General features: G+C 40.8%; 1 protein-coding gene across 2 annotated transcripts; it reads left to right on the forward strand.

Annotated features, from left to right (window-relative positions):
* The first annotated feature begins 168 nt into the window (after positions 1 to 168).
* On the forward strand, positions 169 to 24,896 carry LOC120940643 (leukocyte elastase inhibitor-like). Of its 2 annotated transcripts, none has more exons than XM_040353616.1 (7): positions 169 to 277; positions 5,718 to 5,899; positions 9,310 to 9,447; positions 14,162 to 14,279; positions 16,662 to 16,804; positions 22,368 to 22,526; positions 24,146 to 24,896. In XM_040353616.1, the coding sequence occupies exons 1-7, from the start codon at positions 226 to 228 to the stop codon at positions 24,545 to 24,547; spliced, it is 1,194 nt and encodes a 397-aa protein (XP_040209550.1). In that variant the 5' UTR covers positions 169 to 225; the 3' UTR covers positions 24,548 to 24,896. The 2 variants fall into 2 exon arrangements, with proteins under 2 accessions (XP_040209550.1, XP_040209551.1); XM_040353617.1 differs by lacking the exon at positions 169 to 277 and adding an exon at positions 1,309 to 1,483.
* Positions 24,897 to 26,349: the final 1,453 nt, after the last annotated feature.

Here is a 26,349-nt window from a genome sequence, read left to right on the forward strand (position 1 = left end):
AGGTGGGGAGGGTTTGGAGCACAATTAAATTCCATATGAGAAGTGAAAGCACTACAAAATATTAAAGCCTTATGTCACAATTGCAACCTGGAACCACACCTAGACCGGAGAACAATGCAGAGAGGATTTTTTTATATTTTCTCTAAATGATGTCTCATCTGTTGCTTATAACAAATAAAAACATATTTCATATTGCCAGGGGAGTGGCAATGTATTTATATTTAAATGGATTACTTGTGCAGCTCAGAGTGCTTGATCTACAGGATAAGCAAACAAGGTAATGTCGTTTTTCTCTTCCTCTTTATAATGACAAATATTCATGATATAAATGTCAACTCTTGAAACTAAATAGAACCAGAATTCCTGATGTTTTAAGATTGTAAGCTTTGTATAAAATCATACATTAGACCGGCTTATAGCTTGGATAATAATGATTTAGTTATTATTTTTCCCAATAACCATGAGGTTTGCAGCATTAGTGTGATGTTTCTAGAAAAGCAGAGTCTATTTTAAAAAGGGCAAAATCAATATGTCACTTTTTTTTTTATGTACACATATGTTTACTATATTTGAAAAGCAATGGGAAAAAAATCAGCAACATCTATTTTGTAGATAGAGTTTCCTTTTATACTAGCTTTTCTCCAAAATTCTCTATGAAAGCTTAAGTCATTCTGAACTCCTGAGCAATCTGCTTTACTTAAATTGGACCTTTCAGTAACTTTCGTTTTTGAAAAATCTGTACATATAGTTAAAGGAGTTGTAAAGGACATTTTTTATTTTTTTTGCTGAAATGACTGTTTACAGGATATAGAGACTAAACTCCAAGTAAAACAAAATTCCTCCCTTGCAGTTGGGCTGCCCCACCGTGCAAGGGTTAAATGTTTATTTAGGTCTATATTACTTACTTTTATTCACTTGATCCCCCGCTGCCACAGGCCCCCGCCATGCTGCTAGCCTGAACCTGCAGCCTCTTCTCCCTTAGTGTCGGTTCACACTACAGCGACTTGGGATCCGACTTGTCAGACCTCAAGTCGCCCCAAGTCGCTGGAAATTAGAAATTCCATTTAAAGTGATTGAGCGCCGTCTTAGTGCACACTACTGAAGTCGCTCCAACTTCAGAAAAGGTTCCTGTACTACTTCAAGGCAACTTTTATCCAACTTGTACCCATAGATTTCAATGGAAGTTGCCTCCAAGTCAGATCACTATCATAATTGATGTGATTTGGATCCCACATTACAGGAAGATTACCCAGGAATTCCCTGAAGTTGCCTTGAAGTTGCCTTGAAGTTGCCTGGCAAAGTCGTGCCGACTTTAAGGTCGTGGCAGTGTGAACCGCCTCTTATGCTCCAGTGGTCTTAGGTCCTCGGATGTCATCATGTACAATGAAGGGTCCATAGTCCTGCACTGGACTTGAGGATGCCAATGGACAGAAGAATAAAGGAAACCGCTAGCTGCCAGGGGAGTAGGGATCATAGGGATCAGGTAAGTAAAAATGATGTGTCTGGTATCCTAGACCTGAACCAGCATTTAACCGTTGAAGTGCCTACCGCAAGGGAGTATTTGTTTTCCCTGGAGCTAGGCTTTAAATAGCAGTTCTTGAGCTGCGGTCACAAGACTTTGCCTAGGCTGAGATGATGAAGGCAACTTTTTCTCATTCCACTTTCCCCCAGTGATCAGTCTGCAACATTGTAACATTGTAGCAAGGAGGGAGGCTGCAATAGGGGCAGATCTGTGCCAGACATTTGTGAACACACCCAAGAACAACACAGATACTTTACTACTGTACATGATTGGGTAATTTCAGTGCAGGAAGTACATGCTGAACCCGGATGATAACTCAAGGAAGGTGTCATTGGCAAAGTGGCAGAATAGAGGGAGAACTATAGTGAAACAAAAATCTTTTTTTTTTTTTGGCTGATACTTTAAAAACAGGCTCAGTATATCCAAGATCAGTTATCTGAGCTGCAAAAATGCCATGATTTATAATAATACTTTTTAAAGGAAATCTGTTGTATGCAATTCAGATTGAGCACATGTGTCTCACCTTGCCAGACAAATAGCATTTTCAGATGGGCACCACAGCAGTGCCCACAGATTACAATAAGTGCAGGTTTTCCTACTTTTAGTTATATTATTTCTCAAAAGATTTTTTTTTTTTTACATAAACAAACCTGATTTGACAAGGAATTGCACTGTAATTTGTGATTAATATCCTTGTAATCAGAGACATTGAAGTTGCATACTCCTAAAGCCTACACACCATTCATTTTTTGTTCATGTTCAGGTGGGCACCATTTTGATGTAGTCCTGGACAAAAAATGCAGTTACAGTAACATTTTTTTCTTAACAATAGGGTCTTTTTTAAAGCTATAGTATAAAGTTTAGTTCTTAATATTTTAGAATGGAAGAAAAAATAAATAAATTACTTGTTCCCAAGATAGTGTCTCTTCACTGTGGGTTTAGCTCATAGACTGAAGTGGCTCAGAATGACTTTTGTCAGGTTGCTGGTCAAAGGCGTGTGCAAACGTGTTCTCCAAGTAATAACTGTAGGTGTAACTCCTAATATATTGTTGTGGGTGGGACGTAGTCTTTATAATTAATGGTATGAGATGTAAAATACGTTTTCCTAAAGAACATTCCTACCTTCTACCTAAATATAGCATTGGTAAACAGTTACTTCATTTCAGGTGGATATACAGGAAGGTGCACATTGGCTTAATTACATTTATAAAAATTGTCATTGTCAGGATTTGTTTATCCTTTGTTGCTGAATAGTAAAGCTATTAAATTTGTCTCCAGGAGACCAGTTTATTACACACAAAACCAGCAATGATCTCTGGATAAAAACATGTCAATTTTATTACAGGGCTTTAGCAGAAGAGAACTAAAGCGTGCATTTTTTTTTTTTAAATAACCAAAAAAGATCTAAAAATTGCTTCTTCCAAGAACACAATATCCAATTAAATTGCAACAAATCTTGCAGAATAGTTAATGATTTTATCAACAACCCTACAGACTTTAAGGGGTTGTAAAGGAAACATTTTTTTTTCATAATAAGCATCCTTTACCTGCAGACATTCCTCTTTTCACTTCCTCATTGTTCATTTTTCATTTTTCATTTTTCATGCTCAGAAGTTGCTCTATTTCTTCTCTGTTCTGTTCACTTCCTGCTTGTCTGATTGTTACTCACCACCGTGACGGGAGGGTTTACTGCGGTGGTCAGTAACGTGCTCACCCCCTCCTGGGAACTACATATGTGTGGCAGGATGCGCTCTACGTGTTAGAGACTTCAAGGAGGTGTGAATTACTGGGCGTGTCGCAATTCATACTGGGAAATGTAGTTCTTACATGAACGAACGATGCAAACCAGGAAGTGAATGAGAGAACAGAAACTAGAATGCCGGAGGTGATATAGATGAAGGATGTTAATAGGTATTTACACGTTTTTTAACAGAATCATTACACTATTCTGTCTGTCTACCTTGCAGACATTAATTTTAGGCAAAACATTTTTTTCCTTTACAACTCCTTTAACCTGCCTGGCGGTCTTCCCGAGTCTGACTCGGGGTTAGATTTTCCTGCTGCGAGCGGAAACCCCGAGTCAGACTCGGGCTTGCCTCGCTAGATCCACAGGCACAAGTTACTTACCTTGTCCCTGGATCCAGCGATGCCACCGCGCTGTGTGAGCGAGTGGGACCTCGCTCGATTCACACAGTGCCTCCGTGTGACGCCGATCTCCGTTCCCTGCGACGTTACGACGCACGGGGACGGAGAACGGCGCCAAATTCAAAAAAGTAAACAAACACCTTACATACAGTATACTGTAATCTTATAGATTACAGTACTGTATGTAAAAAAAACACACACCCCTTGTCCCTAGTGGTCTGTCCAGTGTCATGCATGTCATTTTATATAATAAAAACGTTTCTTTCTCCCTGCAAACTGTAGATTGTCCATAGCAACCAAAAGTGTCCCTTTATGTCAAAAATAGTTTTAGATCAGCTAAAAAACAGCGATAATAAATTATAATCACTTGCAGAATTGTGCGATAGCGATTTGTGGGGAAATTCGTCATAAAAAAAAAAAAATAATGACAGCAACAATTCTGCAACTGAGCAAATTTCAGTGATTTTGATTTGATTACATTATTGAATAATTTTTATTATAATTATATTATTATTTGTTATAATTATTTATAATTATTTATTATATTATAATTTATAATTTTGTTTTTAAAAAAATGTCATACCTGGGATGCCTATTAGAATCTTGTTTGGTCAGATTTAAGTTAGTTATTTCTAAAAATTACAGACCTACAATATAAAACGCCAAATTTCCTTGCAAATAATGGTACCGCTTTTAGCATGTTTTTTCTGACAGAATCATACCGCCAGGGAGGTTAAAATAGAACTATAGGCAAAAAATTTTTTATTACAGTTTGGCTAGAATAAAGGAGGGTTATAATCCCTTCAGATTTTATTTTGCCATCTGTGTCCCATTTCAGAGATTTCACTTCATGTTCTGTTCCATAACCAAACAGGAAGTGAGAGGAAATCCCTGAAAATTAAGGGAATCCCTTGGAGACCCCCAGGTTATCAGAACTATTGTCCCCATTGGAACATTTCCCCTTTATTACTTTTCTGGGGAGAACCCAAATGTGGGATTTTCTTTTACTTTAACTTTCAATGATAATGGTAAACAAGACAAATAGAGAGGGAAAATCTTCTTAACGGGGGGCACAGGCAGCATTAAAAAACTGACAGGAGTTCTAGTCCCTCTTCATTCAAAACTAAAAACAAAGTTTTGCTTTTAGTTATACTTTAAGTAGTCTACCATATTTCTTTTTATTTTCACTATTTGAAAATGGACAGAAGTACAGCACTTCTGAAAATAATGTGCTACAACCTTAACTGCTTGCCGACCAGCGCACGGCTATATACGTCTGCAACATGGCGCGGACAGGCAGAAGGACGTACATATATGTCCTCTTTAAGATCGCGGCATTGTGGACGTGCGCGAGCCCACCGCAAGCTCCATGAGCCCGACCGTGGGTCCCGCCGACTCAATCGCCAACAGGGATACCCGCGATCTTTAACGGTAAGGAAGAATGGGGAGATGCTGATGTAAACAAGCATCTTCTCGCTCTGCCTAGTGACAATGACAGTGATCACCGGTTCCTGTAATCGGAAGCGGTGATCACTGTCTGTCACATGTAGCCCATCCCCCTACAGTAAGAATCACTCACTAGGGCACACTTAACCCCTACAGCACCACCTAGTGGTTAACCCCTTCACTGCCAGTGTCATTTTCATAGTAATCAGTGCATTTTTATAGCACTGATTGCTGTAAAAATGACAATGGTCCAAAAATGAGTCAAAAGTGCCTGATGTATCCTCCATAATGTTGCAGTCACGATAAAAATCGCTGATGGCCGTCATTACTAGTAGAAAAAAAAATATTAATAAAAATGCCATAAAACTATCCCCTATTTTGTAGACGCAATAACTTTTGGGGTTTAATATCACTTTATGAATAAGCTTGGGATGTTGGATTATTGTAATTGAAAATACTAGTTCAATCTACATGGTTTACTTTTTTGTCTACATTTAAGAATAATAATTGCTGGTTAATGCCAGAAGTATAATAAATAGTAATACTGCAAGTAGTGATACAAGTGTTAGTAATGCATTCTTTCTTTTTTAACTTTCCTCCCCAGATTTAATAGAGATAAAAATGGACGTATGTGCTGCAAACAACCAGTTTGCAGTTGATGTTTTCAGAGAAATAAGTAGGAATGCTGAAGGCCAAAATGTTGTATTCTCACCACTCAGTTTATTTACTGCATTTGCAATGGTGTTTCTGGGAGCAAGGGGTAACACAGCCGCACAGATAAGTAAGGTAAGTTTGCACATTTAGTATATATATATATTATTACAACATTTAAATGCCTAGAGAGGAATAACACCCTAGAATGTTGATTCAGGGAGTTCTTTAAAGTAGAAGGCTAAAGAAAAAACCTACTTTAAATGTTGCCACCCCATTGCTCCATATATATTTTAGCATCAATCACTGTGTAAATACTTTTTTTTCCAAGTTTTTCGGTGCAGTAATGTGATCGCAAAGCTCCAGTTCTTCTGTAAAATATAGAGGGCTGACAATGGAACTGAATCACCTAGAGCAGTGATGGCGAACCTGGCACCCCAGATGTTTTGGAACTGCATTTACCGCGATGCTCCAGTACATTGCAGAGTGCATGAGCATCATGGGAAATGTATTTCCAAAACATCTGGGGTGCCAAGGTTCGCCATCACTGACCTAGAGCAGCGATGCCACCTGGGAGGAATACCTCCTACCAGCTGCAGTAGCCAAATGTAGTAGGGTTATGCCCTGTACACACGATCGGTTCATCTGATGAAAACGGACTGATGGATTTTTTCATCAGATATCCAATGAAGCTGACTTTGATCAGTCGTACCTACACACCATCAGTTTAAAAACCGATCGTGTCAGAACGCGGTGACGTAAAACACAATGACGTGCTGAGAAAAATTAAGTTCAATGCTTCCAAGCATGCGTCGACTTGATTCTGAGCATGCGTGGATTTTTAACTAATGGACGTGCCCACAGACGATTGTTTTTTCTATCGTTTTTTTAACCATCAGATCATTTTAAAACAAGTTCCTAGTTTTTTCACCGATGGATAAAAAAAACGATGGGGCCCACACACGGTCGGTTCGTCTGATGAAAACGGTCCATCAGACCGTTTTAATCAGACGAACCGATCGTGTGTACGCGGCATAAGGGTTGTGGGGTGATTGTCATGTCCTCCATGTTTTTCTCCTTGTTGGGCACCAAGCAAGGATCACATTTTTAGGACTACACCCGGGGGGTGGGTTCCTCTTGGCTATGCTAGGCACTTTGTCCCAGGGCACTGCACTACACATGGGGTATGCAGACAAGAAAATGCAGCACTCTGAACAGGAGAATTCCGTGGTGACAGGGCGGAATCCACAGAAGGGTGCTCAGGCTACAGTGTCCTCCAAACAACACCCGAACAGCAAATAAATTCGAAAAACTACACATGGGATACCTTTATTTGATCCATGCTCACGACCTAGACAGATGACTAAACACGAACATATTCTTGTACACTCTTTTGATGTACTAAGCATCATCACGGCTACTCGGAAATTTAGGAGGGATGTACAGAACCCTTGCCATCTCCACCTGTTCAGTGTATTAATGCTTACTCACTCCCTGTAACAGTATGGGCTCCCACCGTGCCTAGATCAAGAATCCAAGGTGGTAATAATTAATATTATTACTTAATATTCACAGCTATTTATGTTTTGTGTTTTTAGAAACACAGTTAGTTGTTTTATTTTTTAACATTCTACTTAGCTAGCTAGAACCAGCTCCCAAGGAAGGCTTTTCCATGCTTGTATATGAGGTACTGTGAAGAAGCCTTTCTGAATATAATATTTTTTACTTTTTGCTATATTAAATATCCCCAAAAAAGATATAAAAAAAACGATTTTTTCCTCAGTTTAGGCTGATATGTATTCTTCTACCTATTTTTGGTAAAAAAATCGCAATAAGCGTTTAACGATTGGTTTGCGCAAAATTTATAGCGTTTACAAAATAGGGGATAGTTTTATGGCATTTCTATTAATATTTTTTTTTTTACTACTAATGGCGGCGATCAGCGTTTTTTTTTTTTACTGCGACATTATGGCGGACACATCGGACAATTTTGACAAATTTTTGTCATTTTCACAGCAAAAATTGCTATAAAAATGCATGGACTATTGTGAAAATGACAATTTCAGTTTAGGAGTTAACCACTAGGGGCTCTGTAGGGGTTAAGTGTGACCTCATGTGTGTTTCTAACTGTAGGGGGCGGGGCTGGACTTGTGATGTCACTGATCGTCTTTCCCTATATCAGGGAACAGACGATCAGTGATACTGCCACTGTGAAGAATGGGAAAGGTGTGTTTACACACACCTCTCCCCGTTCTTCAGCTCCTGTGACCGATCGCGGGACTCCGGCGGTGATCGGGTCCCGCGGTCGCGGTCACGGAGCTTCGGACCGGGTCGCGGCTGGGCGCGCGCCCGCGACCCACGGCTGGGCACTTAAAGAGGACGTACAGATACGTGCTTGTTCCCAGCTGTGCCATTCTGCTGACGTATATCGGCGTTAGGCAGTCCTTAAGTGGTTAAAAGATGATCATATCAAACCTTTATTGCCTCTTCTTAAGAGAGAATGAATTAATTTTTGTTGATCTATCCCCATAGCTGAGGTCCTTCAACCCACTTACCCATTTAGTTGCCCTTCTCTGCTCTCATTTTAGTTTCACAATATATTTTTTATTAATTGATGCCCAAACGGCATTTGCACATGAAGCATTACCAAAGCTGTATGTGTAATTTTCTCTCTCTGGAGTCTATTGGGTTGATTTAGTAAAGCTCCTGTTCACTTTGCAAGGGAAGTTGCACTTTGCAAGGGACTTTTCCACAGAGCTCAGTTAATGAGGTGAAGATCGGCTGACTCCTATCAGCCAATTATGTGCAACAAAATATTTTAATTTTTTTAATTTTTCTTGGTTATTCTTTGTAAAGTGACATTTCACTACATTTGCTAAGCTATGCATACAATTCCTTTGCATAGTACAACTTCCCTTGCAAAGTCAATAGATTATTTCCCTTTAATAAATCAACCCTGCTACCTCTTTTAACACAATATAATATCTTGCTCATCCTAGAAACCTCAGCCCGGCATTGCATGCTGTTCATAAATCTATCTATCTACCAAAACACCTAGATCCTTCTCCATCATTGACTCCCCCAGTTGTATTCCACCTCAAGTGTATAATGCATGCATGTTTTTAGACCCTAAGCTATCAACATTAAACCTCATTTACCACATAGTTGCCCAGTCAAACAGTGCATTTAAGTCAGAAACATCTTGTAGATACTTTATTCAGCTACAAAGCTCAGTGTCATCTGCAAATACTGAAATGGTACCTTTATTCCCAAACTCTATATAATTTTTAAGCTGGTTAAAAATGAATGGTCCCAACACTGAACCTCGGGGGACCCTTGGGGTACACTACTAACAACCTTGGACATGTGTGCTTCATAGGGGAACAGGTAGACCCGTTCCAATCCTGACAACACTATTAATGTCTTCTCTGGGCTTTTTTTCATACTTGAAAGATAATAAAGGAATGATTATTATTGATAATTACTATTTGATGTTCATTGAAAAAGCCATTCCTTAATAACAATATACTTCTTAATATTGCAAGGCACTGCACTTCAGCGATGTTAAAGATGTCCATTTTGGATGCAAAAATCTTTGGGAGGAGTTAGAGAAAAAAGGCGATGGACACATTTTGATTATTGCCAACAAATTATTTGGGCAAAAATCCTTTGATTTTTTTCAGGTAAGAATTTAAAATGTTTATTTCTTCTTCTTTCTTTCTTTTTTGGGTACATTCCTTTTTTTTTTCAAGCTATATGATATTAGAATGTTTTTTGAGCTGAGTATTTAATTATTATTTACATTTCTAAAATTAATTACAGGATACCTAAATCCAGGATTAGAAAGGCAATATATTTCAAATGACCAAGTTATTAGATTTATTGGCTGCATTACTTCTATCAGACACAATGCGGTTTATTTACTAAAGGCAAATCCACTTTTGGAAAATAAGAAAAAGGAATTTTTGCTTGTACATGATTGGATGATAAAATCAGCAGAGCTTCACCTCTTTCCAGATCTTCCCCACAGATCTAAAGCGACTGCACTTCCAATTGCACTTGTAGTGCAAAGTTAGTAAATCAACCCCAATGTTTTTTGCTGTTCCTGTTGCTGTTCCTGTTGCTTGAAATTAAGCTTCCTTGTCTCTTCCTGAGCTGGATGAAACCAAAATTATTTTCTCATGAAAACTACTAATCCCATTAAACCCTATGTTATGGAGAAGAATATATACATGTAAAAATACAATTTTATTTTTTTATTTTATTTTTATTTTATTTTTTTTTTACATGTATATTTTTATCTATATGGACTCTCTATAAGACCATTTGGTGTTTTTTATGGACTTTAATGATTATTTATCACAAGTGTTGAAAGTTTGATACAATAATATTGCTGTTTGTTCCTTCCAATCACCTCCACCCATTTACTTGGAATTAATTCATATATTTATTTCCCTATACATCACATCAATTGAATTAATTTTTGTGTGTCACATTAGTCACTGAGATATGCGACTTTCTGATTGCGCATTAATATATATCCTTTTTCATATTCCTCTTTAGTTCACTATTCAAACTAAACCATGTAATTGCAGCACCTTCCATTCATTTTTTATCAATACATTCTTTATTCATTTAACCCTTGCCTTTGATTAAGTCAAATGTGAGGTTTTGTGTGACAGATTTTTTGCACCTGGTAGCACTTTTTTTGTTTTTATGGGATAGCGCGGATCAACTCCACTTACATGGAGATGAATGATAGCTGACATGTTTGAAGTCCAGCCTTGGTGACACTAATGATATAGTGTAGAGGAGAGTGTAGTAATGCATGGATAGGAAGTGGGTTACTTGCAGGATTAAGGCCCGCTAAACTATAATACAATCAATTTTCTAATTTTTGGGGGGTTTCATCCAAACATTGATTTGTTGTACAAGGCTATACATCAAAATGGTCATTAAAAGTAATTGAAATATTATGTGATTATTATGAATGTCCAGATTCTGATGGCAAACTAGGTCTTATTAGATGGGCTTAGACCTTATCAATCATCCTACGATGTCTTCTTTCTGTATATTTTAAAAAAGAAAAAAAAAATAGTCACCTATGATATTTGTAAAGCCTTATCTGTTGAAGTGTATTCAGGATGGTGACTCTACATGTTGACATATCTATATTACTAAAGATATGTACTGTACTAATAGTAAAGTAGAAATGTGTAGTACACTTTGGGGTTGATTAACTGAACGCAAATATAGTGTGCACTTTCCAAGTGCACACTATAAGTGCTGTAGAGTAAGTAAATGAGGCAAAGCTCAGCCAACTTCCATCATCCAATCATGTGCAAGAAAAATGCTGTTTTTGTAATTTTCTTTGCATGTGATTGGGTAATCTTTGTAAAGTGGAGCTTTAGGTCCTCAACTAAGCTCTGGAGCCACTGCACTTGCAAAGATCGCAGTCTTTTTGCCTTTGGTAAATAAACCCCAGAGTGTTTAAAATAATAGGGCTATCTGCAGCACATATTACAAAAACATTGGGACTGAGCACAGGACAGATTTGCTCCCTCTTGGCCTCTTAAATATGCCTATAGATCTTGCCAAAAATTTAGTGGGCTTGTAAATTCTTAGGCCCCGTACACACGACCGTTTTTCTCGGCATAATTCGGCAAGAAACTCGATGGGAGACGTATTCTGCCGAGAAAACCGGCCGTGTGTACACTTTTCGCCGAGAAACCCGTCGGGAAGCTCTTCGAGCCAAAAAGAGAGCATGTTCTCTATTTCCTCGTTAGGCAATGGGAACATTTGGCTTGACGAGTTTTCTGACAGCCGAACAAGGAACTAGACGGGGAAAACAATGTGCTTTGCCCGTCGAGTTTCTTGGATGTGTGTACGGGGCCTTATGCTCTGTGTCTTTGTTGCACTGAAATCACAAGAAATTTTATTATCTCTGCCCAGTTCACTTCTGTGGATTACATATTACCCCCCCCCCCCTCTATGTTATGGAGATGAGAAGAGAGGTATTTATTATGTAGTCCAAATCAGGAGTGAGCAGCCTGTGGTAACAACGCTGCTACACTAAAGATATAGTATGGTGAATGGGCAATTATTAGTGGGGTCACGGGTAATAAAGGAAACAAAGTTTTAAAAATTAAGGCTAACTCAGCCACCACAAGACAGGAAAGCTACAACATACTTAATTTTTCTTTTTTTGTTTTGATTCACTTTAGATATATCATGTCATACTTAAATTACATTACTGTGATATCACTGATGAAAAATAGAGAACAGCAAGATAGCAATGTGTTCATAAACAAAAATCCCCAAATGTATTTGTAATTTCCATGTTTTTTCCAATAAAAAGGAAAATTTGGGGTTGCCATTCATGCACGAAAGCAATAACTAAACACATCTCTCCCCAAATACTGTAGCTTCTAACTTTTAACATAAGAATACTTACCTGTCGTCGGATCCAACGGTGTCCTCACCTGAGCCAATTCTTCAATCGGCTTTAAGTCCAGGCACCGGCATCTTAAGCCCTGTACACACGCTCGAACATGTCCGATGAAAACGGTCCGCGGACCGTTTTCATCGGACATGTCTGCTAGGAGATTTTGGTCTGATGGTTGTACACACCATCAAACCAAAATCCCCATGGACAGACAGCGCGGTGACGTGGCGGTGACGTTGACGCCGCCACATCCGCAAACCAGGAAGTAAAATGCTTCCACGCATGCGTCGAATCACTTTGACGCCATGCGCGGGTTCTCGGGCCAGCGGACATGTCCGATGAGTCGTACTGACCATCGGACATGTCCGACGGACAGCTTTTCAGCGGACATGTTTCTTAGCATGCTAATAAACATTTGTCCGCTGGAAACCTGTCCGCTAGGCCGGAAAATTGTCCGGTCGGCCCTACACATGGTCGGACATGTCCGCGGAAACTGGTCCGCGGACCAGTTTCAGCAGACATGTTCGGTCGTGTGTACGAGGCCTTAAAGTGGAGTTCTGCCCCCACCAAAAAAATGTATACTGTAGCTGCTGACTTTTAATATTAGGCAACTTACCTGTCTATCAATCCCACAATGTCAGTACCCCAGATGATTTTTTGATCTGCTCCTGGGTGCTGCCGCCGCCATTCGTGATAAGAGAAACCGTCAGTGAAGCCTTTTGGCTTCCCAGCTGCTTAACTATTGTGCATGCGTAAAGTGCGCTGCGCTTTATAACTAACCCGCCGGTTTCCTACTGCACATGTGCGAGACACACTGCTCTTTGTGAATGGTCCCACAGTCTTCTGGGACCTGTGATGTGTCCCAGAAGGTTGCCGGGGGGGGGGGGAGCCGAACTTCCACTTGCCGTGGTGATCTGACTGGAAGTGGGATCGGGTACTTTTCAAAACCAGGTACCCGTCCCCTCCCAAAAGTGTCAAATGCGGCATAGGAGGGGATGCAAACAAATAGAACTTCACTTTTTGGGTGAAGTTCCACTTTAATCAGTCTTTGCTCCCCCTTTTAACCATCTAGCCACACGATGGGGGAGGGACAAGACCTATAAATGTTACTTAACTGCAACAGAGAAAAATCAGGCCTTCTGCCCTATCAAACAGGACTGTGCTTTCTGGCAAAGATGTGTAATGCTTCATACACACGACCGAGGAACTCGTCGGAAAAGACACATTGTTTTCCTCGACGAGTTCCTTGTTAGGCTTGTCGAGGAACTTGACAAGCTTTCTTTGCGTACACACTGTCAAGACCAAATCTCCTCGTTCTCAAACGCGGTGGCGTACAACACATACAATGGCATGGGAAGTTCGATTCCACTGGCACAACCCTTGGGGCTGCTTTTGCTAATCTCATGTCATGTTTTCAGACTGTTACAGCGTGACAAATGAGCTATCTCCATTACGAACGCTACTTTTACCAAAGGTGCGCTCCCGTCTCATACTTTATTCTGAGCATGCGCGGGTTTCTTAGCATACACACGATCGTGTTTCTCATCGAAAAACCAGCCCGACGAGGAACACGACTAGGAAATTGAGACTCCCGTCGTGGAAAAAAAGAACTTGTTCTCTTTTTTCCTCGACGAGTTCCTTGACAGATCCCTCGATGAAAAACATACACACAACCGGTTTCCTCGGCAAAAAAGCCCTGCCACCAAGTTTCTTGATGGATTCTGTCGAGGAAAACGGTTGTGTGTACGAGTCCTAAATCTCAAAAATTGATAGACAGAGAAACAAATTCTCTGACAGGTTAAACAGCTTCCTTATATGTATGTTATCTATGTATTTAGCTTTTTGCCTAGAATTCAACTTTAAGATTGCAAGTTTGGATATTGATTTAAGTTATTTAAAAATGGAAAAGTGAAAAAAATATATAATTTTATATTGTTGGATTTTGTTTTCAGGCATTTTTGAAACAGACTGAGAATCTTTATAGTGCAGGCTTGGAACAACTTGACTTTTTTAATGATGCAGAAAAATCAAGACAGCACATTAATGATTGGATTAGTCAACAGACAAATGGTATGTTTCATGGTTTTATTTAAATATCTTATAAATATATTTTTATAAGGTTTTCAACAAAGTACCATTATAATGTTAATTTCGCATAACTCGAATTCTAGATTTGCAGTAAATTAGGTGTCCTGAAACACAGAGAAGAATTTAATGTACTCTGACAATCTGACAGCTGAGATCAGTCTCCTGGGATGTCCTGCCGCTGGTACAGGCATACCCCACTTTTAAGTACACAATGGGGCTTATTTACTAAAGTTGGAAAGTGCAAAATTAGGCTCACTTCTGCGTATAAACCAATGAGCTTCCAGGTTTTATTACCAGGCTTAATTGAACAAGTTGGGGTTAGAAGCTGGTTCGTTTCTATGCAGAAGTGAGCCTGATTTTGCACTTTTCAGTTTTAGTAAATAAACTCCATTGTGTACTTAAAAGTGGGGTATGCGTGTAGTTCCTTGTGCATGCCTATGGGGGGATTTAAGGATCAAAGCAACACCTAACGATATTAATGTTGCCACTCCATGTTGTGATTTTACCTTGACAGAGTCAGAGGCAATAGAATTAATTTACTAAAATAATAGCGACCATTCACCTAGTAAATAAAAATTTTGTAAAACTGTGTTCACTTTGAATATCCAATCATATGCTTGCAAAAAAAAAAAAAGGAAAACTGTCTTCCCTTTGCACATGAGGGGATCATCAGGGATTTATATTCATTTAGTAAATCAACTCCAATTGGAGGCATTTTACTTAGCAAAGTGTATGTTGTAAATAAAGCGAACTTTTAATTTCAAATACTCAAACAAGTGATAGGGAAATTAGACTTTTTTTTTTTGTTACCACATAATTAAGTGAACATAATTTAACTTTATTTACTAATGTTCACCTGCCAAAGTGGTCATACACTTAGTAGAATTATGTGATGCAGCAAAAGTTTCTATAGCAAAATATGCACCATCGTGATATGGGTCGAGGACAGCACCTTCATTAGGAGTTTTGTATGGTGGAATGACCCTTGAAGTGCTATCATTAGCACAAAGAAGTCAGCATGCTCAAAGGCCTGTCGAAGCTTCAACTTGAAATATTTGTTTGATCTACATAGGAAATCATGCCCCTTCATCCTGGGTACTGCAAATAGTGGTATATTGCAATGCTGCCCATTAAATTCTGTAGAAAAATGTAGCAAAGTGATAGTAATGTAATCCATTAAGGAAAAACACTGTAAAAGCCACTGTTTAGTTCTAGCAAACAGGCTGTGAAATTACCAGATGACACAGAAAGCAAGGTCAGGTAATCTGGGTCAATGATAGTACAATAGAATGGTATTCGAATTAATTATAAACTCCCATGAGTCAGAGTCTCAGTTTGAAATACAAAAATAGATGTAAGTACAGGGTAAAAAACAGAATATATCTCAGCAGCACAAAATACAATAAGGAAGCTACTCAAATATATTATATGTCTAACTCATGTTTGTCAGATGTTGGAACTTGAAAACAGCAATAGGCCTATGCATGGCTTATAAAAATTGTAATATATGATTTGAAAACAGAATTATTATAATGGACCATATCAATACAATTTTCTGTTTCTTTTGAAATATGAAATCTAATTAGATTCTCATTTATCCCACTTTTTTGCTCCAGTTTTCTTAAATTAACCACTTCAAGGGCTAATTTAATTATGTATATTATGGCCACTAAATGGAGCTGGTGATCATAGGAAATCAACATATTAGACAACATACAATACGCCAGCATTTGTGAGGGCTGGGCAAATGCTTATGACATTCACTTAACAAATTGCTTTATAACTACACCCCAAAGAGTTATTGCCTGTTTACAGTAATAAAAGTTCTTTTGGTCACATTAGAGTCGGTTCACACATGGCAACACGACTTCCAGCACGACTTTGGGAGGCAACTTGGACACGACTTGAGTATGAATCATCAGGCAACTTACAAGGCAACTTCAAGTTGCCTCCTGGACAGTACAAGGCAACTTCAAGTTGCAACTACAATCAGCTCTGTGGGAGGGTGGGGGAGGGAGGGGTTTGCCTGAGAAATGTATGTTATTTTCCTGGAAAGTTGCTTCAGTTAAGACAGTGATCAGACTTCTGAGGCAACTTCCATTGAAATCAATGGGTACAAGTTGCCTACAAGTTGGATTGAAGTAGTACAGGAACCTTTTCTGAAGTCGGAGCGACTTCAGTAGTGTACATTAAGACGGCTCCATTCACTTCCATTGATTTTTTCAACCGCGCGACTTAGGACGACTTGGTGAGACTTCGAGTCGGATCCCAGGTCGCCCCTGTGTGAACCGGCTCTAAATCTATGGGCAGAAATTATTTAGTGCAATGTACAAATTCCAATGTATTTACTTTATTATTTTAAAGGAAAAATTCAACAATTATTGCCAGAGCAATCCATTTCACCGAACACAGCACTGGTTGTTACAAATACATTATATTTTGCTGCAAACTGGACAAAACCATTTCGTGAATCACGGACCCATGATGATACCTTTACCTTGCTATCGGTATGTACATATATACATATTATGATCTATTTATTTAAAGAATAGCTGAACCAAAGAGCAACAATTTTGTATATTGTAGCTTATAAAGAGAAAAGAAGGGCGCTCCTTGTGCATTACCAAAGATAACATTTATTAAAACAGCTATAATAGAAATAGTTATACTCACAAACAAACGTGATTAAAAAGGCTTGTCAGTACATCATCAAGTTGGGACCGTGCCTCTAGACATCTGCAACCTAGACCAGATATTGAGGGGGAACAGATGGCATTGCAACTGGCTTTTGCGTTACAAGGGAGGACCCCCTTCCTTAGAGCCAAAGCGGTTTGGCTCTGAGGAAGAGGGTCCTCCCTCGTAACGCGTAAGCCGGTCTTACTTGCTGATGTGCTGACAAGCCTTTTTATCATGTTTGTGAATATGACTATTGTTGTTATAACTTTTTAATACATTTCATCTTTGATAATGCACAAGGTCGTGCGTCCGCCTTTTCTCTTTATATGTTTCAGTTTTAACGATAGCCATTGTTCTGAGGAGGGCAGCAAGACCATTGACATTCCACATTTTAGCCAAAGGGTTGGCTGCACCACCCACCTACAGACTAAGCCCCCAAGCACATGAGATTGTTTTTATGCTGTATATTGCAGCTTACCCATCCTTACAAAAACATTTCTGGTAAGTACAGAAAATTACCTGTTGATCCTGATAGAAATTCAGTATGCTTGTAATATGTGCTGAAGTGAAATCTCAGAGAATGTTAGCAGCTTTCATGAGTTAATTTCTCTGAACTACAGCATACTTACCCTGTATGTAATGCAAGTATGAGGTGTTTATGGTCTTAATCAGGAGCGCAGTAGGGTAAGATTGCTGCTTCTCCACAGATATATTATGGTATGTGAGTGTTGTCATTGTAGGACAGAAAAGTTGTTACTGGCGGGATGTTCTCCTGTTGTTAGGAGATAGTATAGTGTCCCTGTCTTGTAGATAAACCCCTCAATATTAATTCTAGAATATCTTTAGGTGCATCTGTGACGGTATCGGTATGATATCCCCGTCAACATTCCCTTCTTCCCATAACGAAAATCACCCCAATATTCCACGAGGAGGGATATCCCTGGAGTCGCCCAGAAAGCCACACATGAGACCAGCTTACTGCTTGAACAACACAGACTTTAATGTTATATCACACACAGCTTATATGTCATTTCCAAAACTGTTACAATGACAAATCTCCGCCCCCCTCACACTGGGGCTTCCATACAGATAACTAGGTAGACACGACGGGGCCGATGCTGAAAACACATTTTCTTTAGACAATGACATCAATGACGCTGAGCACTAGCTGTACTGAATACATCAACCAGACCGCTCGACCCCGCATATAGAGAGATAATTACCACAATGAAGCAATCAGAATAATTAACACAAGCCACTTAAACCCAGCTCTCCTTCACACAACACAATAGATCAATTAACCTTTAGAAATAGTGAGGGGACATTAGCACGTCAATAACCTGTCAGAGGAATGAATCACATGAAATTCCTTTCTACCTCTACCCATGGCTAGCAGGGGGCAGTAAACTGAGACATATAGGCAAATGTATCACAATGGCCCCCCTTTTGCTCCCTGCTCCGGCAAACCCGGTTGGACCTTCCCTGGTCCAGTAGGGTTGACGGGCTCAGAGCTTTTAGTCCGAGGTTAACTCCGTTTGGCATGACTGACCTCCCTTGGCAACTGCTTCAGACTCAGGTATGTCACCGGGTCGTCAGATCACACGCCGGTCAGTCCCCAAGTCTTTGTGCGATCTGCAAAGTCACCAGAAGTCAGTGTGAAGACAGCGAATGGGTCTGTGCGCCGCCGTCTAGGTGTCCCGCTATGGGAGGGGGCAGGTTATGGCTCTGAAGTGACAATCCCAGGAGATTCATAAAAAGAAAAAGTTATATTTGTTGAAATGCTGTAGCACTGGTGCTCAGAGTCGGGGGGGGGGGGGGGAATCAGAGCCCCATAAGGTCAGCCACCCCCTGCTCCCTCCGCAGCCGCCGGTTCTCCTCTTTGAGCTTCTCCAGCTCCATCTCCAGTTCATGGAGCCTGGGGGGGTCAGCCCGCTGTGACCTCAGGTGGTTGTTCTCCTCCATGCGGCTTATGCACTCCTCCAGCTCTATGTACTCACGGATCAGATCCTGCTTGCTCATGTCCTGCAGGCTCTCCACGTGGTCCTTCATCATCAGGAACTGGGTGGTGGTGTAAGGGGCCACCGGTGGGCCCTTGGCGAACATCTCGGCCCGCATCTGGGGCGCCCGCTGCGATTCCATCTCCTCCAGTCGCTTCTTCTCCTCCCAGGTCCGCTGGTTATATGACTTCCAGGACCTCTTCTTCTTGGAGGGTAGCTGGCGGTGCCTCTTTCTGCCCAGCTCCCTCCAAGGCCCCTCCGGCTCATGGCTGTCGCCCATGACCAGCTGACAATGGTGTTCCCTGTTGTCCGTAATAACAGATTGTACCATGAGGGCTTCGTAAGGGGTGCCCAATGGTTCTTCCTGACCCAGCTCCTGGGGATCCCAAGCTGAGTCTACACAATGGGCTGCTGCTGGTGGGCGGTACCCAGGTTGAGACCAATTTGACCTGGTGTTGTCATTCATGGGGCAATTCTGCTTGAAGTGACCCAACTGTTTGCACCGGAAGCAGCATTGTTCGTTGTCCTCCTGGCGTGGGTAGCGAGGGCTATATGTCATCGGTCTGTTAGGCGGTTGGTATCTAGCGGCTGGTGGGTGTGAGGGCGCCGTTGGTTGTGGGGGTTGTACCCGTGGTGTGACCTGGTTTGTCTTGCGAGTATCCGCATATTCATCCGCCAACTTCGCGGCCTCTGGTAGAGTCATGGGCCTGCGATCTCTCACCCAATCCTTGACGTCCGTCTGGATGTGATTGTAAAATTGCTCCAGGAGCATTGGTTGCAAAATGTCCTCTGCGGTGGTGGCCTGGCTGCTGTTAACCCAGTTAGAGGCCGACAGGGACAGCTGGCATGCCCATTCTGCGTAAGAGTCTTCCGTGGTTTTGCGTGAGTCCCTGAACTTCTGTCGGTGGGACTCTGGGGTTACTGCATAACGAGCCAGGAGCGCTTCTTTAACCCTGGCGTAGCTATGGATATCCTGATCTGGCACGGTCCGGAAAGCATCAGAAGCTTTGCCTGACAGTTTGCCTGACAATATTGCAACCCAGTCTCTTCTAGCTATTCGGTGCAGGTTACATTGTCGCTCAAAGTCTGCCAGGTAGTTATCAATCTCACAGTCCTTTTCATCAAAAGCTTTAAAAGCGCTAAACGGAATCTTCCTTGCGTCTGCTGTGCTGTACTCACTGTTCGTAGAAGGTGCGGCTGCTTGTTGGACTGCTGCCAGTTTTAACTGTAGCTCTGCATCCCTTATTTGTTTATCCTTCTGTAGCTCCGCGTCTCTTATTTCTTTAGCCTCCTGTAGCTCTGCGTCCCTTATTTGTTTATCCTTCTGTAGCTCTGCGTTTACTAACATGTCCATCACTTTCAGCACCACATCCGGCGTTGGGTTCGGGCCGAACCACGCTAGCTTCTCTCTCATTAGCTTGTTGGTTGGTGACTCCTCCTGAATCACTGGTGTCTCCATCTCTTGTACTGCTGGCGTTGCTGCAATCCCGTCCTCCTGGTCTAGCTCCATTAATTCTGCTATGATGACCCGCTTGGTTTTGTTGCTAGCAATCCTTCAACGAACTTCCAGTAGTTCTTTCAGTGTATTTCTTTTAAGCAGGGTGTAGCAGCCTTCCATTCACTGTTCCCAGTGTCTGCTTGGAATCCGGGTGTAAAGGAGAGTAGAAGGGAAGATCCCGCCGCTGCCAACCAATTTGTGACGGTATCGGTATGATATCCCCGTCAACGTTCCCTTCTTCCCATAACGAAAATCACCCCAATATTCCACGAGGAGGGATATCCCTGGAGTCGCCCAGAAAGCCACACATGAGACCAGCTTACTGCTTGAACAACACAGACTTTAATGTTATATCACACACAGCTTATATGTCATTTCCAAAACTGTTACAATGACAAATCTCCGCCCCCCTCACACTGGGGCTTCCATACAGATGACTAGGTAGACACGACGGGGCCGATGCTGAAAACACATTTTCTTTAGACAATGACATCAATGACGCTGAGCACTAGCTGTACTGAATACATCAACCAGACCGCTCGACCCCGCATATAGAGAGATAATTACCACAATGAAGCAATCAGAATAATTAACACAAGCCACTTAAACCCAGCTCTCCTTCACACAACACAATAGATCAATTAACCTTTAGAAATAGTGAGGGGACATTAGCACGTCAATAACCTGTCAGAGGAATGAATCACATGAAATTCCTTTCTACCTCTACCCATGGCTAGCAGGGGGCAGTAAACTGAGACATATAGGCAAATGTATCACAGCATCTAACATCATTTGGCCTGGTAATGGGCATGGCATTTGAAAATATGTATATTAGTTGGAGCAGGCCTTTAACCTACCCTTATGTTTTGGATTGTGGGAGGAAATGGAAAACTCAGAGGAAACAAGCACAAACACAGCTTACATGTGCTATTTCTGGTGAAAAATCAAGCATATCTTTGGGTGCATGTGTCACCATCATTTGGCCTGGAAAAGAAAAAGACAGCCAATAATCTAATATACAAGCACATTTAATGGAAATATACAGTATGTATTAGTTGGAGCAGGCCTTATGTTTTGGATTTTGGGAAGAAAATCGAATACTCAGTTAAGACCAGAGCAAACACAGCAAAAATATACTAATTCCTTGCATATACTCAGTGCCGGAGACAAGGTCATCTAGCGCCCAGGGCAAAGATGCCAAACTGCGCCCCTCCTTTCCCTTAGGGTTAGGGTCAGGGTTCCCCCATCCCTGAAATAAACCATTGCGCCAGGGGCAGCCCACCCTCCTGCCCACCCCTTGTCCTGGCCCTGCATATACTGTTTCTGTTGATAATTACATCCAATATTTCAGGTATCATTGGAGTTGGGATGGCTAAGTTTCCCACTTACTTTCTATATTTCATAAAGCAGTATATTAGTGATATTTTACAAATTATTCATAGTACAAATTTAATAAGAGATCTAACTGGGAGCGTGGGACTCCCTTGCAATTTTTGCTGCAGATGTGCTTGTTGGGGAAATTAAGGGGAGAGATAACACCAATTGAATCTATGAGAAATGTAAGAAACAGGTGGTTAAACGTTCCACCATAAAAATAAAAATAAACTAAATATCAGTTTTGTGTTCAATGATCCTTTTACATAAACATATATTCTTTGAACTTAAAAGGATTTTCCATCATATGTACCTGTATATTATTACAGATTTATCAAACAACCATGAGGTGGCAATGAAGTGCCAATCTACAGTTTGAGATTATATTGAAATGTCTCATGACAAAGTTTGATAATGTTAATTCTTGCGGATATGTTTATTATTGTGAGAATGTGTACATTTATTATTGCACAGTAATAGCCGTGAATGATAAAATACATTTCTTATGATTTGAATGTTTTTCAGGAGGACAAAGTAACAGTTAAAATGATGACTATGATAAATTACTTCAAAGTAAAATATGTGGCGAATCCTGGCTTAAAAATTGTGGAACTTCCCTTTGGACCAAAAGAAGATTTTAGTATGATGATTATATTTCCAGATAATAATGCAATTTTTAAAAAGGTAAGTTAGAACAGTGCTATAGAATATAACACAAAGCCGTAATGTTGTATAATTTAAATGGAACCTGCATTATAGCTGACCTCTGTCACAGCTAAGCTCCGGAGGCTGTATTTCCCAACCAACAAATGCAATGATAGCCCTGGGGAAGACCAAATCCATGTAGCATAACACATTGCATGCCCTCAAACATATTGGAGTTGGGAAACGGAAGCCTGCAGCCCTGTATAGCAGCATCAACTATGGCAGTTAACAGTGATGGGACATGTTCTCTTTAATGTTTTCACGCCTAGAGGATGTTCTGACATATGTTGACATACAAAGGATTTCCAGAGCACTATAGGTTTTCCAAAGAAACAGCACAGCAGTGCCTACTTTCAGACATGCTCTTTGACTGAGACCTTGGATGGATCAGCGTTGCCAGGGACTCCTTTACAATTGGGTGTAGATTTCAGCTTGAGCTAAAGAGTTCTGTCATTTTTTTTCTATATTCTTTTAATGCTTTGAATGCATGATTGCATTATGATGCTTTACTGTGTACATTGTCCCATAAACCAGCCTTTTTCAACCAGTGTGCCGTGGCACCCTGGGGTGCTTTCTGGGTTCTTCAGGGGCCTTTGACAAATTTATATAAATTTCCACAAATTGTCCACAAGCCAGCAAGTGGATCAAGCCTCCTGTAGCATTTTGTTGCACATAGCCACAGGTTTTTATTGTGCAGCATCAAAACCTTCAGCACTGTGCAGCCACTGATATAATTTATTAAAGTGGTGTTCCGGCCTTGAAAAAGCCACACATACTGCAGCTGCTGGCTTTTAATAAATTAACACTTACCTGTCCTGGAGTCCAGCAATGTTGGCACCCGCAGCTGATGTCTACATCAGCTGTCAGGTGCTCTGCTGCCATTGCAGGTAGGGGAACTCGGCAGTGTAGCCTTTGGGCTTCACGCATTTGCGAGGCCCGGCTCCTCTCTCCTATTGGCCCGGCGGCCAGGGGAGAAGGCCCACGGTGACATCACAGCTCCACGGCAGGGACTCCCCAGAAGTGGGAAAGGATACCTGTCATAGACAGGTATCCTGTCCCCCCTCCCCCTGAAAGGTGCCAATTGTGGCACCGAAGGGGGAGGAATAAGATGAGCAGAAGTTCCACTTTTGGGTGGAACTCCGCTTTAAGGAGGACACCCGGCACTGGCACAGCATCCTTGTTTGCCCCTCTCCTTCCCCTCTCGGGGATCACATTAGCAGAGAGGGAGTGTCACTGTGGGAGAGGAGAAAAGCTAGACTACCAGTCAGTAACAGTTTGTGAAAGTAGAGAAATAAATCACCTCTAACTTTGGATGGCCCACATACAATTTTTGGATGTTACTGGGATTAGTAAAAATATTAGTTTAGTTGTTTACATTTTAGAGTGGGGTTCCTTGAGATTGTGAAAAAATTTAGAGCGTGTCTTGGTTGAAAAAAGGTTGAGAAACGCTGCCATAGACAACAATGATCTTGTGTTCAGGACCAGAAAAAAAACTGCAGAGTTTCAAATGCTGCATTATTTATTTATTTTTACAAGAGACCTTTACATTTAGGGTTGATGGTCACCTGTGTAATAAGGTTTTTTTTTTTTTAATACAGATAAAAAACATGGATTTATATAAAGACCTCACTGCTTGGATCAGCCCAGAGGGTATGAAGATGACTAATATAGATTTACAGGTGCCAAAATTCAAAGTGGAAAAAAACTTTTCACTTAAAGAAACACTGAAGTCCATGGGAATTACAGATTCATTCAGCCAAGTCAAAGCAAATTTCTCTGGAATGACAGACCAAGGCAATATGTTCATGTCTGATGTATACCACCAAACGTTCTTTGATGTAAATGAAAAAGGGACTGAAGCAGCTAGCTCTACTGCTTCTGTGATGTCATTTCGCAGTCTTCCAAGTGATGAAATTAAGTTAAATCGCCCTTTTTACGTTGCCATCAAGCACAACCAATCAAACTGCATAATACTTTATGGAGTGGTGAACAAACCCTAACATAATGTATGCGAAGATTACCACTTCTAAAACTTTCAGAACTCATCTGTATTTTTAATGTATATAACTTATCAAAGATAATTTATATTTTATTTTACTTCAAAAACATAATATATGTTTGACATTATACCGTTGTTACATTTTAGTATCTAAAATGGCAGGGGAGTCCTGTTTTTAATGCTTGATCTTGTGGTAACCTTGTAAATAAACCTTTTTTAATTACTGTATATATTTGAATGTGTTAACCTTTCAGTGCCAACAAGAAAACTGAACTTTCTATAGTTTCTATGAGTATCTGCACTTTGTACACCTTCATTGCTCTTAATTAATAAACCTATTTGTATAGCTATTCTTAACATTCTGTTGACTGACATGCAGTGGCGGTGCGTCCATAAAGGGCGCAGGAGCATCGCCCCCCCCCCCCTCTCCTGTCACTCTCTAATTACCATAGATAGATTCATGCATTGAACAGTGGCAATATTTGGGGCACAGTGGCAGCATTTGGGGCACAGTGGCAACATTTGGGGCACAGTGGCAGCACATGGGGCACAGTGGCAGCACTTGGGGCACAGTGGCAGCACTTGGGGCACAGTGGCAGCACTTGGGGCACAGTGGCAGCACATGGGGCACAGTGACAGCACATGGGGCACAGAGGCAGCATTTGGGGCACAGTGACAACATTTTGGGCACAGTGGGAGCGTTTGATGGGCACAGTGGCTGCGTTTGATGGGCACAGTGGCTGCTTTTGATGGGCACAGTGGTTGCTTTTGATGGGCACAGTGGCTGCGTTTGATGGGCAAAGTGGCTGCGTTTGATGGGCACTGTGGCTGCGTTTGGTACAGTGGCTGCAATTGATGATTTTTTTCCCCGAATTTTTCAGTTTGTTTGCACCCAAAAAATATGAGCACAAGCCGCCACTGCTGACATGGAAACAAAAAATTACCCCACAATCACAACATTTCCCACTGTGAGCTGTTATAGAATACATGTTTGCCTGTGGAATTTTATAAACAAAAAAATGTTTCTACATAATATACCTTTCTTTTTCATAAATTACATTTTTGTCCAGGTGACAATTTTACATTTTAACATCTGTAGGTACATTTTCTGTACATTTTTAGCTATGAAAGTAGGTGAAAGTAACCAGCAGTGAGATCAACAAAATATTCTACTCTTTTGGGAGGGTGTCTAGCATAGGGGTAGCACTAGAAAGGAATACAGTGCCTTGATAAAGTATTCATACCCCTGGAAATTTTCCACATTTTGTCGTTACAACCAAAAACGTAAATGTATTTTATTGGTATTTTATGTGATAGACCAACACAAAGTGGCACACAATTGTGAAGTGGAAGGAAAATGATAAATGGTTTTCAATTTGAGGCGAGGCATGCATTTGTATTCAGCCCCCTTTACTCTAATACCCCTAATGAAAATCTAGTGGAACCAATTGCCTTCAGAAGTCACCTAATTAGTAAATAGAGTCCACCTGTGTGTAATTTAATCTCAGTATAAATACAGCTGTTCAGTGAAGCATTCAGAGTTTTTTTAGAAAACCTTAGTGAACAAACAGCATCACGATGGCCAAGGATCACACTAGACAGGTCAGGTATAAAGTTGTCGAGAAGTTTAAAGCACGATAAGGCTATAAAAAAATATCCCAAGCTGTGAACATCTCACGGAGCACTATTCTATCCATAATCCAAAAATGGAAAGAGTATGGCACAACTGCAAACCTACCAAGACATGTCCATCCACCTAAACTGACAGGCCGGGCAAGGAGAGCATTAATTATAGAAGCAGCC

The sequence above is a fragment of the Rana temporaria genome, chromosome 5, assembly GCF_905171775.1.
Source record: "Rana temporaria chromosome 5, aRanTem1.1, whole genome shotgun sequence".
In the NCBI taxonomy this organism is placed as follows: domain Eukaryota; kingdom Metazoa; phylum Chordata; class Amphibia; order Anura; family Ranidae; genus Rana; species Rana temporaria.

Coding starts and splice junctions, on each gene's coding strand:
- LOC120940643 (XM_040353616.1), top strand. CDS start 226: ATGGATTACTTGTGCAGCTCAGAGTGCTTGATCTACAGGATAAGCAAA. Junction 9,448..14,161: donor AATCCTTTGATTTTTTTCAG/GTAAGAATTTAA, acceptor TTTTGTTTTCAG/GCATTTTTGAAACAGACTGA. Junction 22,527..24,145: donor ATAATGCAATTTTTAAAAAG/GTAAGTTAGAAC, acceptor TTTTTAATACAG/ATAAAAAACATGGATTTATA.